This window comes from Macrobrachium rosenbergii, chromosome 37 (genome assembly GCF_040412425.1).
Source record: "Macrobrachium rosenbergii isolate ZJJX-2024 chromosome 37, ASM4041242v1, whole genome shotgun sequence".
In the NCBI taxonomy this organism is placed as follows: Eukaryota; Metazoa; Arthropoda; class Malacostraca; order Decapoda; family Palaemonidae; genus Macrobrachium; species Macrobrachium rosenbergii.
This window is the reverse complement of record NC_089777.1, coordinates 18,559,037-18,571,536: the sequence shown is the minus strand read 5'-3', so window position 1 is coordinate 18,571,536 and position 12,500 is coordinate 18,559,037. Positions and strand designations below refer to the sequence as shown.

At 36.2% G+C, this 12,500-nt stretch overlaps 1 protein-coding gene across 1 annotated transcript in view; it reads left to right on the top strand.

Moving 5' to 3' along the window:
* Positions 1–12,500, top strand: part of LOC136825379 (zwei Ig domain protein zig-8-like) — a 228,151-nt gene that overhangs the window by 187,101 nt on the left and 28,550 nt on the right. Inside the window, exon 3 of the mRNA XM_067081661.1 lies at positions 8,162–8,349. Coding sequence (XP_066937762.1) covers positions 8,162–8,349 — 188 coding nt within the window. The remainder of the gene's footprint in view (positions 1–8,161; positions 8,350–12,500) is intronic.

The window sequence follows — 12,500 nt, the reverse complement described above, 5'->3', positions numbered from 1 at the left end:
ATCTATACACTTTCCAACCACCACAAAATAATTGAGTAAGTCAATACAAAAACTGAGAATAAACTTGATACCCCATTACAAAAAAAAAAAAAAACTCTCCGAAAAAAATTGTACCCAAAAATGCTATCGGGACCATCACGAAACTCCAGAAAATAAAAACTGAAAATTCTCTTCTCATCGAAACCCCTGCATCCAAGAAGACACTTAAAATCAATACTGGACCCCAAAAATATTGTTAAGACTCTCTCGCGAGAAGAAAATAATAAATCCTGGGCGATTTTCTAAAATCCCCGGCCTCATTCCTTATCGATAATTACCTGAGCGGATTAAATACCTTCCTACCACCTTTTCGGTATGTCACCTTTAAGGCCCAGATGTTCCTTGACCCTTATTTTTAAAGTTATTTATGGTCTTTCTTGTGTGTATCTGTAGTTTTATATAGACACAAAATATAAGGAAAAAATAAATACATAAAGAGAGAAAATAATATATATATATTATCCTATCAGTAATAATAATAATAATAATAATAATAATAATAATAATAATAATAATAATAATAATATAACAAATATATAATAAAATAAGGAATAAAATAAATACACAATGAAAATAATAATAATAATAATAATAATAATAATAATAATAATAATAATAATAATAATAATAAAATAATAACACAATATAAAAATAAAATAATAATAAAAGCAAACATAAAAATAAAAAATAAAATATAATAACAAAGATAATAATAAAAAAATAATAGTAAAATAAATACACAAAGATAATAATAATAATAATAATAATAATAATAAAAATAATAATGAATATAAAAGATAAAATACAATAAAGCTATACAAAAAATAAGGAATAAAATAGATACACATAGAAAGAGAGAGAGAGAGAATGAAAATAATAAGAAAGGCGTACTCTAACGTCTCAGGTCCAAAAATGTTTCACAAAAGAGCCCGGCGTCAAATTTCGGCCATAAATTATTTTTTCTCTGGCGCATCAGCTTCTTATTTAATACGTTGCTGCGCTGGGGAGAGAGAGGAGAGAGAGAGAGAGAGAGAGAGAGAGAGAGAGAGAGAGAGAGAGAGAGAGAGAGAGAGGAGGGTGAAGGGGGTTCAGAGAAAGGGGTTAGAGAGAGAGATCAAGAGAGAGAGAGAGAGAGAGAGAGAGAGAGAGAGAGAGAGAGAGAGAGAGAGAGAGAAGAGGTGGGTGAAGGGGTTCAGAGAAAGATCGACACAGAGAGAGAGAGAGAGAGAGAGAGAGAGAGAGAGAGAGAGAGAGAGAAGGGTGGGTGAAGGGGGTTCAGAGAAAGATAGACACAGAGAGAGAGAGAGAGAGAGAGAGAGTGAGAGAGAGAGAGAGAGAGAGAGAGAGAGAGAAGGTGGGTGAAGGGGTTCAGAGAAAGATCGACACAGAGAGAGAGAGAGAGAGAGAGAGAGAGAGAGAGAGAGAGAAGGGTGGGTGAAGGGGGTTCAGAGAGAGAGAGAGAGAGAGAGAGAGAGAGAGAGAGAGAGAGAGAGAGAGAGAGAGAGAGAAGGTGGGTGAAGGGGTTCAGAGAAAGATCGACAGAGAGAGAGAGAGAGAGAGAGAGAGAGAGAGAGAGAGAGAGAGAGAGAAGGGTAGGGGAAGGGGCTTCAAAGAAAGATCGTTAACCTAGTGTCACTTGGGGACAAACGGCAATGTTTCACGATTTATGTATTAGAGAGAGAGAGAGAGAGAGAGACAGAGAGAGAGAGAGAGAGTTGTTAACCTACCATTTTTTTGTCATCACAAAGTCAGCAAGATATAGGAACATGTATGCATGTACATATATGTGTATGTGTATAAGAGAGAGAGAGAGAGAGAGAGAGAGAGAGAGAGAGAGAGAGAGAGAGAGGACAGATGGAGAGAGTGTGGAAGGATCGTTAACCCAGTGTCACTTGGGAACAAAAGGTAATGTTTCACGTTTTATGCATTAAAATTGAGAGAGAGAGAGAGAGAGAGAGAGAGAGAGAGAGAGAGAGAGAGAGAGAGAGAGGTCGTTAACCCGATGCCACTTGGGTACAACGCGGGAATGTTAACGTTTTATGCATTGCAAATTGAAACAGACAGAGACAGACAGACAGACAGGGACTCAGTTATTTGAGATGTGGAACTGTCCATGCTTATTTAATTCAATGTTTTGCATTGCAAACTCAGCAGGATACAGATAAAAAAACATGTGTGCGTACATGTGCATGAGAGAGAGAGAGAGAGAGAGAGAGAGAGAGAGAGAGAGAGAGAGAGAGAGAGAGGTCTTAGCTCACCATTATTTAGGCGTTTAAATTCAGTAACATAAAAAAGACTTTTTTTGCTTATAAACAGCTCAAGGTGTTTTGAGAGAGAGAGAGAGTAGAGAGAGAAAGAGAGAGAGCACACACACAAAAAAAAAAAAACTTTTTGTGTCACAAATTAATTAGGTATATGCACACACACACACATACACATATATATATATATATATATATATATATATATATATATATATATATATATATATATATATATATATATATACACAAACACATTATATATATACATATTTATTATATATATATATATATATACAAATGTATACTTATACATTATATATATATATATAAACACACATATATATGTGTGTGTGTGTCTGTGTGTGCATGTATATGAGAGAGACACTGAGAAAGCTATTAACTTGGTGATACTAACCCCCCAAAAAGAAACCCACCATTTTTTTTTTCAAGGCCATCCCATTAGGAGCGCCGTCTTGGTTTCCCAAGGAAACTTTTGTGACTTGTTCTGGGAAACAAATTACCTTGCAAGTGGAAAGTTGACGAGAACATTACAAGAGCAGCAAGAAACTTGCTTCCACCTCCTCGTTCTGTCTCTGCGGTTTAGTACGCTTGAATGAGGTGAGGAGTGTGTGTGTGTATATATATATATATATATATATATATATATATATATATATATATATATATATATATATATATATATATATATATATATATATATATATGGGGAGTTTTGAATGTAACTCATCTCTCTCTCTCTCTTCTCTCTCTCTCTCTCTATCTCTATGTATACATATGTATATAGAAAGTATGTGTCTATGTATATATATACATATATGTGTCATATATTTTATAGTTATTGTTACATGTTTACAGTCTTATCACCTTATATTCTCCATTTGAAGCAATGCATATTGATATTTTCCACTATATGAAAGCAATTCTGGAACTCTTATATATAATACTCCGTCGTTATACCTCTTCAACGTCTGCAAAATATTTCTTCATTATATAGCAAGATCGGGTGAATAGGAGGGTGGGTAAGTGTGGTCATGCCATTCTTGGTCAGAAACTGTCTCACACTCAAGGCAGTGTGCGCTGGTGCAGTCGTGAGAAGCCACCACCCTCCACTTTGCCACCTGTGGCAAAGTGGAGGTGGTGGCTTCATCACGACAATGCACCAGCGCACAGCCTGAGTGTGAGACAGTTTTGACCAAGAATGGCATTCACCCTCCTAAACTGACTTCTTTTGTTCCCTGAATGAAGAAAGCCTCAAAGGAAACCGTTTTGCAGACGTTGAATATATGAAGAAAACGACGGAGTCATTCATAACTCACAAGAGTTCCATATCAATATATGTGTGATAAGTGCATTGCTTCAAATGGAGAATTATAAGACTGTATATAACATATGACACATATATACATAAGTATATTTACATGTACATATGCATATATATATGTATATATATATATATATATATATATATATATATATATATATATATATATATATATATATATATATATATATATATATATATATATATACATACATATTCACTGAGAGAGAGAGAGAGAGAGAGAGAGAGAGAGAGAGAGAGAGAGAGAGAGAGAGAGAGAGAGAGAATACTTATGGATCCGCAGGCGCGCCTAACTACAAGCAACGCCACGAAACACAGACCGATCATGCAAAACAGGCCAACCGATTTTCCCTGACTACATAAATCCCAGACGTCAGAACGAGGAAACTCTCGTGAATCATATGAAGAGGAAAAGCCATCGGCGCCATCGGAAATTTCGGCCGGAGGAGGAAGAAGAAGAAGATGAGGAAGAAGAGGAAGAGGAACAAGAAGAGGAGGAAGAAGGAAAACAAGAAGAAGAAGGAGAAGAAGGGTAAGAAGAAGGAGAAGGAGAAATAGAAGGAGCCATCACCTCCATCGGAAATTTCGGGCCAAGTTCCAAAGAAGAAGAAGAAGAAGAAGAAGAAGAAGAAGAGAGAGAGAGAGAGAAGAAAAAAGAAGAAGAAGAAGAAGAAGAAGAAAGAGCAGAAGAATAAAAAGGAAAAGATAAAGAAGAAGAAGAAGAAGAAGAAGAAGAAGAGGAGGAAGACGAAGGAGAAGAAGAAGAAGAAGGATATGAAGAAATCACAGTCACGCCCTACACTCCGCGGGGCGCCAAGCTTTTAACCCCTAACGAGAAGAGGAATTGCTTGTTAAGACGCTATGGCAGATCCCTCTTCGGGAGAGATTGCCAGAATATGTCTTCGTCGAGTTTGCAATTTTTATCATATTTTTTTTATATTACTTCTCGTTTATTTTTATTACGTCTGCTCGAATTGATAGGAAAATATGCTCGTAAGGGAAAGATTTTCATTTCTTTTATGTTAATTCTCTTTCACATTTCGTTTTTGTCGACTCGATTCAATAGTTAAATATTTAAGCTTCATACAGGAAAGATACCTGTTTGTTTTTGTTTCTAAGAGACATGATAAAAATATACAGAAGGTTAGCACAGGTTATTAAATTTTGTTCAAGAAAAATGGATTCTGTATAAATAAGAGGAACACAGTAAAAATATTACTTTTTAAAACACGCTAAGAGGGATACCATTGTCAAAAATTTAAAGAAACAATCACAACTCTCCCGGGATGCAGTTGTGTTATTATGCATCAGAATTATATTGTGGAGGGGGGGAAATGGCCCACTCAGTTAATATTAGTTTAACCAGGTGATTTGTACTTGTGGTAGGAAGGCATTTAATTACTGAATTTCTGTATAGATTTCAAATGTAAAGTATAAACAGGCAATAATACAATGCTTACTGTATCAAGGAAACCCATTTCTTGATACTGTTCCAAGCAGAATTCATAAACAGACAATAATACAATGCTTGCTGAATAATGGGCACCCATTTCTTGATGCTGTTTCAAACAGAATTCCGCAATAATATCCCCACAGCCAAGTTTGCTTGAAACTCCCTGGTCGCGTTTAACTTTGGAACCTGAGTGTTTGAGAAATGTTTGACATCTAGAGTCTGTGATAGACTCCCCAGATATCATCTTACGAGACCATTTAAGCACGAGTTTGGTAGTGCAGGAATTCCTGTGCATTCTCTGTGAACACAAGGAGGTATTCTTAGAGTTTTAACGGATACATTCATTTGGTATTTAAGAAACTTTACTTGAGAGACAAGGAGCCCAATTGAGCGTAAACAAATACTCTGTTAGTGTCAGAATTCCTGTATATTCTAGCAAAGGGAAGGGGGCATTCTTGAAGTTTTAGCTGTTAAATTAATCTGGCATTTGAGAAACATTACTAGATATAAAAACCCACCAGTTTCCATTTGAACATAAACTCTTGATTAACTGGGCGCAAGATTTGGTAGTGTGCGAATTCCTGTATATTCTAAGTAAAGGGAAGGAGACATTCTTCAAGTTTTAGCTATAAAATCGACTGAGTATTTGAGAAACATTACTGGAGATATAAAAAAGCCAGCAGTTTCCACTTAAACGTAAACAGAATCTCGATCAATTGAGCGTATATTGCGAGTAAAGAGGAAATATTCTCGAAGCTCTAGCTATTAAATCAACAAGGCATTTGAGAAACATTACTAAAGACTCGAGAAGCCACCAGCTTCCACTTGAACGTAAACAAACTCTCGATCAATTGGGCGCGTTGTCACTGACATCACCACCGGCGGGTTTTACTTAACTCTCTCTCTCCCTTCCCTTAACCCCTCGGGTGCGTTCTCTTGTCCTCAAACGAGTGACATTATTGCTCGATAGAGGCGGCGAGCATCATCTTCAAGGGGCAGCCATCTTTTGTGTGCGTTTTGTCTTCCGCCCCACTGACTTGAGACCGAACCAGCGGAGCGTGAAGAGTTTTTTTTTTTTGTGTGTGTGTGTTTTTTTTCTTACCGGGGCGGAAATTTGCCTTTTTAACTTCCTCGTGTATGTTTTTTTTTTTTTTTTTTTTTTTTTGTCTTTCGGAGGGGTTTGGGTTCTACATTGTTGACAGATGAGTGGCTGCTGTTATCCATCATGGATAAGCTCTCTCTCTCTCTCTCTCTCTCTCTCTCTCTCTCTCTCTCTCAAATGCGGAACTCTTTTGTTTTTTTTCCGTTTATGCTTCGAATGTCGACCGGTTCTTCTCTCTCTCTTTCTCTCTCTCTCTCTCTCTCTCTCTCTCTCTCTCTCTGAATAAAGGAACTATTCTTTCTAAACTTTATATACTCTCAATGCAAGAACCTCTCTTCTCATCTCTCTCTCTCTCTCTCTCTCTCTCTCTCTCTCTCTCTCTCTCTCTCTCTCTCTCTCTCTCTCTCTCTCAATGCAAGACAAACCCCATATCTTTTTCCCGTAAACATCCCTCAAGAAACGATTGAAAACAGGGAATTCAAACTTCTATACTCATCTCTCTCTTTCTATATTTCTTCGAGGGTTATTTGAGTGTATTTGTATATTTTAGAATTTTAGAGTTCCCATGGAGGGTTGGTTTTGTTGCTATTTAGATATTTAATCTAATTTTAGCCCTATTATCTGTCATTATTTACGAAATTATAAAAATGCCTTTCATGTTTAAAAGTCTCTCTCTCTCTCTCTCTCTCTCTCTCTCTCTCTTTTCTCTCTCTTCGTTACCCAAGCATTTGCATTGAACTGTCAGATGGGCCTATATATAAGTTCAATAAGGCCGTCAAGAAACGATTGTAGTGGATATTTTGACAGGGAATTCAAACTTATATACTGCATCTGTCGGATTCCTTTGAAGTATATTTCTTCGAGGATTATTTGAGTGTATTTGAGTATATTTTTAGAGGGTATTTTATTTGTTATGTGTTCCCATGGAGGGTTGGTTTTTGTTGCTATTTATTTTTCTATATTTAATCTAATTTTAGAATTAAATTCTCCCTATTATGGCATTTCATTATTTACGAAATTATAAAAGGCCTTTCATGTTTAAAAGACTTCCCAGCTCTCTCTCTCTCTCTCTCTTCGTTCCCTCATAACCTTACCATTGAACTGTCAGTCTTCCTTTTCAGCCCAAGCATAACTCTCTCTTACCATTGAACTGTCATGATTTTGAGTTTCTTCAAATTCTTCTCGATGTAATTTGAATTGTTTTTCGTTAGTTCTCTCTCTCTCTCTCTCTCTCTCTATATAACCCTGCAAAGCATCATTTTGATAAGTTTCTCAAATTCTTCTCAATGTAATTTGAATTGTTTTCTCTCTCTCTCTCTCTCTCTCTCTCTCTCTCTCTCTCTCTCTCTCTCTCTCTCTCTCTCTTCATTATCCAAGAATACGCTCACCATTAAACTGCCATCATTAACCTTTCAAGCAAATATAATAACACTTCAGTAATCTCTCTCTCTCTCTCTCTCTCTCTCTCTCTCTCTCTCTCTCTCTCTCTCTCTCTCTCTCTCTCTCTCTTCACTAACCAAGAATAAGCTTACCATCAAACTGCCATTATTAACCTTTCAAATAATATATAACACTTCAATAATCTCTCTCTCTCTCTCTCTCTCTCTCTCTCTCTCTCTCTCTCTCTCTCTTCATAACCCAAGAATAAACAGTCAGTCTTACCTTTCAAGCAATTATATAACCCATCAATAATCCCGTTATCTCTCTCTCTCTCTCTCTCTCTCTCTCTTCATTACCAAGAAGAAGCTCACCATTTAACTGCCATCATTGACATTTCAAGCAAACCCTTCAATATATTGCTATCTCTCTCTCTCTCTCTCTCTCTCTCTCTCTCTCTCTCTCTCTCTCTCTCTCTCCAATAATCATGTTCTCTTTTACCCAATAACGTTCTTTACGACTGCAAGAGATTATAAATACCCCATCTCTCTCTCCCCTCGCAGCTTGGTGCGCCATCCTGGACGACCAAGTGGGCACCTACCACCAGCACCAGCACAATTCCCTGCCGCCCTTCGTCGATATCCTTCCCCCAGGGCCCTTCTACGACATCGAGAGATCCGCCAACGTGACCGCGCTCGTAGGGCGGCCCGCGAAGCTCAACTGCAGAGTCAACAAAATCGGGAACAGGACGGTAGGTCTAGGCGGTCGAGGTGTTGGTGTTGTTGTTTGGGCTCGTTCCATACTTATATTTTTATAAAAAATAAATCATTTATTTTTGCCTGGTTTACTTTCCATTTACTTATGTTTTTATAAAAATAAGGTGTTGATATTTGTTTTTTCCTCTGTTTTTTATCATTTGTTTGCCTCTGTTTAAATTGTTTACATTCAGTTTTGAAGAGGTTACTTTCTCTCTCTCTCTCTCTCTCTCTCTCTCTCTCTCTCTCTCTCTCTCTCTCTCTCTCTCTCTCTCTCTCTCTCTATGGATATTATGTTTCTCAGTAGGTGAGTCTAGAGCTTTGTTTTGTGGGCTCGTTCGATACGTAGGTTTCTTAAAAGTGATATTCATCTGCCACTCTATTAAACTGTTTACTTTAATTTTGATGAGGCTCCTCTCTCTCTCTCTCTCTCTCTCTCTCTCTCTCTCTCTCTCTCTCTCTCTCTCTCTCTCTCTCTATTATTAGATTGTATAATTTATTGGGCATTTTATTTTTCGAACTTTATTTTACCTTGCTTTGTGTTTATCAGTTTTCAGTATTCAGGGCTTATCTCTCTCTCTCTCTCTCTCTCTCTCTCTCTCTCTCTCTCTCTCTCTCTCTCTCTCTCTCTCTCAGGTTATCACAGTTCCCAGCTTTCTCCTCTCATTTCACAAGCATTCCTTCCAAAAGTGAATTCAACAAATCTTTTGCCCACTGAGTGACTGTCACCCCATCTCACGACTGTCCCCTACCAAGAGATTCCTTCGACCAACTTTTTTACTCCCGAGTCGCTCTATCAAGGCGATTATCCAGCCGAAATTAGTCACAGCTTCCCGAAGGGCTCCAAGGAAACCTATCTGTCACCTAGAAATATTAGCCGAGTCCCCCCCTCCCCCTACAAAGGGAGGAGATTCATCTCCACTTCTTTATCTTTATGGCCGTTGTTTCTGGCCAAATGAGTTAACTGCCCGTGACGCTATCTCTCGGGGAGATTAATTCTCTCCGTATGATTCTAGACGGTAGACTATTTAACGGCGACTCTGCATGTAAATGGCCTTTTTAATGTGGGGGGGCGGGACGGGGTAGGGGGTAGGGGGTTCTAGAACGAGTACGCACGGACTTAAATCACTCCAGAATCGTGTTTACTTTCCGTACTAAATTTCCAGTTTCCTAGGCGCTTGCGTTCCTGGCCTTCGTTCAAATCGAGTTAGCCAGGCGTCTCGTTCCTCCCTTTATCAGGCGTTTCTACTTATCCATCTACTTATTCCCCCTCTTCTTCTTCTTCTTTTACTTCTTCTTCTTTGGCTCTATACCCTTGCCTCCTCCCTTTCAAGCCTTCAGAACCAATTACCTCCCTAATTCCAAATTCTCTTCAGTAAATCAAGGTTTAACTCGCCCCTTCTGTTCGTCCTGTTCTCCCCTCTCTCTCTCTCTCTCTCTCTCTCTCTCTCTTCGTTCTTTCTCCCTTCCGCCATCCACCATCCCCCCCACCCCCTTCCTCCGGCCCCCCCCTCTACCTATCAATCATTTATATTTGATAAGCGTTGCTCCGCTCACCTGAAGTACGCTGGATTCATCCTTCTGTTTAGATTTCTTATTTGCTCACCTGAACAGGGGTAGCTGATGCTCTCTCTCTCTCTCTCTCTCTCTCTCTCTCTCTCTCTCTCTTCTTCTTCTTCTTCTTCCTCCTCCTCCTTTCATTCTTATTCTCTTTAAACATCTGGCCCTCTTGCTTGTACTTGAAAATGGATAGCTGCTGTTCTCTCTCTCTCTCTCTCTCTCTCTCTCTCTCTCTCTTCTTCTTCTTCTTCTTCTTCTTCTTCTTCTTCCTCCTCCTTTCATTCTTATTCTCTTTAAACATCCGGCCCTCTTGCTTGTGCTTGCGTTAGAAGAATATGCTTGAACATGGGTAACTGCTGTTTCTCTCTCTCTCTCTCTCTCATTCTTGTTCTCTTTAAACATCCGCCCCTCATGCTTGCTTGAAGAGCCTTGTATGTAGGTGAACTCTGGTAACCTGCTTTTGGTAAAGGGAAGGTTATTTTTGTTTAAATTAATTTTAAGTAGAAGAACACTTCTGTTAAATTTAATTTAAAATACTATTTGGTTTAAATTTGGTTTTAAATTTTGCTTAAAATATTTTTGTTTACTTTTGTTACGTTTTACAAAATGCTGATTTGACCTAATTTACATAGAAATAGCTCTAAATTTAGTTAGAGCGAAACTTAGGTTAATTCTGCCAGTCAGAACTAATTCTTAATAATTTAATTGAAATACTAATTCAAGGAAACTAACTCCAGTTTATTCATTATTTTTTATGTGTTTTCAATAAAAACGTGAAAACAAATCGCATTGCTAATCTTCAGATAATTCCAGATTGTTGAATCGATTCGTATTTTACCACTAACTTGTTCAGTATCTTACCAAATAGAATAATAATGATGAAGTGAAAAAATAATATATATTCTACTGAAATACTTCAAATTGTTTCATTAAGACGATACTACGAATTAGAAGCATAAATGCCAAATGAGGCTAAAAAAAAAGCGTTTTGGAATCAAATAATAATAAAAACTTTTCACGTAAATTAAATGTGACCAGCATCATTTTCAAAATTAGCTCATTAATTTAAGCTGGAAAAATCTTCACACACTTCAAATATGATGAAATTAATTCACTTCAGTTAGAGTTTATTTGTCTCTTCCATGATGAGTCAAATGGAAAAAATATTAATAGATTAATATTGAAGTATTCACCATAATAATATATTGTTTGGATTCATTCTTCAAGAAAAGAATGCAGAGTTAAATCCTGATTCTTCTGATGTTGGAAATACGCCTTATTTGGAAATATCTCTTAATAATTCTCTTTTTACTCGATTTTATTGTCATTGTAGCTTTTTTTTCTTATGGTACTTTCCTCCTTTACAAGAGAAATTTATCTTATTTAATTATTTTTTATTGATTTATCTATTTATTCCTCCATCTTCATACTGTCCTTCTTTTTCGTTTTATTTAAACCCTAAAATTTCACAAATTTCCTCAAATTCCTAAAATTTGCGACCATGTATACTAAGAATAATAATCAAATCCTCATTGTTACAGAATGGGAAAATTTTATCATGCCTTTAACTAATTAACTAATTAATTAATTATTTTTTAATGAGTCTGAAAATTTAAATCCTAGAATTCCACGAAATTCCTAAAATTCCTAAAATTTGTGATCAAGTATGATAAGAATAATAATATATCATCATTGTTATAGAATAGGTAACTCTTACAACCTATTCACAAATGAATTTTTTTCAAAGAATCTAAAAATATAAATCCCAGAATTCCACAAAATTTCTGAAATTCCAAAAATTCGTGACCAAGTATGATAAAAATGATAAAATCAAATCCTATTGTTAGGGAGTAAGTAACTTTTCCAACTTTTTCACAATTTTTTTTTTTAAGAATCTGAAAATTTAAATCCTAGAATTCCACAAAATTCCTTAAATTCCTAAAATTTGTGACCATGTATGATAAAAATGATAAAATCCTCATTGTCACAGAATAGGTAACTTCTCCAATCTTTCACAAATAAATATTTTTTTTCAGTGAATCTGAAAATTTAAATCCAAAAATTCCACGAAATTCCTCAAATTCCTAAAATTTCCCACCAAGTAGGATAATGATAAAATCGCATCCTCATTGTTAGGGAATAGGTAACTTTTCCAACTCTTTCACAAAAAAAAATTTTTTAGTGAATCTGAAAATTTAAATCCCAGAATTCCACAGAATTCATAAAATTCCTCAAATTTGCGACCAAGCATGATAAAAATCATAACGTATCCCTTTACAACCCATTCACAAATAAATTTTTTCCAAAGAATCTGAAAACCTAAATCCAAGAATTCCACTAAATTCCTAAAATTTCTAAAATTTGTGACCAAGCATGACAAAAATTATAACATTTCCTCATTATTACAGAGTAGGTAAATTTTACAACCCATTCAAAAATAAATATTTTTTTAATAATGAATCTAAAAATTTAAATCCTGGAATTCCACGAAATTCCTAAAATTCCTGAAATTTATGACCAAGTATGATAAAAACTATAACACATCCTCATTGTTACAGGAAAATGTAACTTTCCAACCATTCAGATA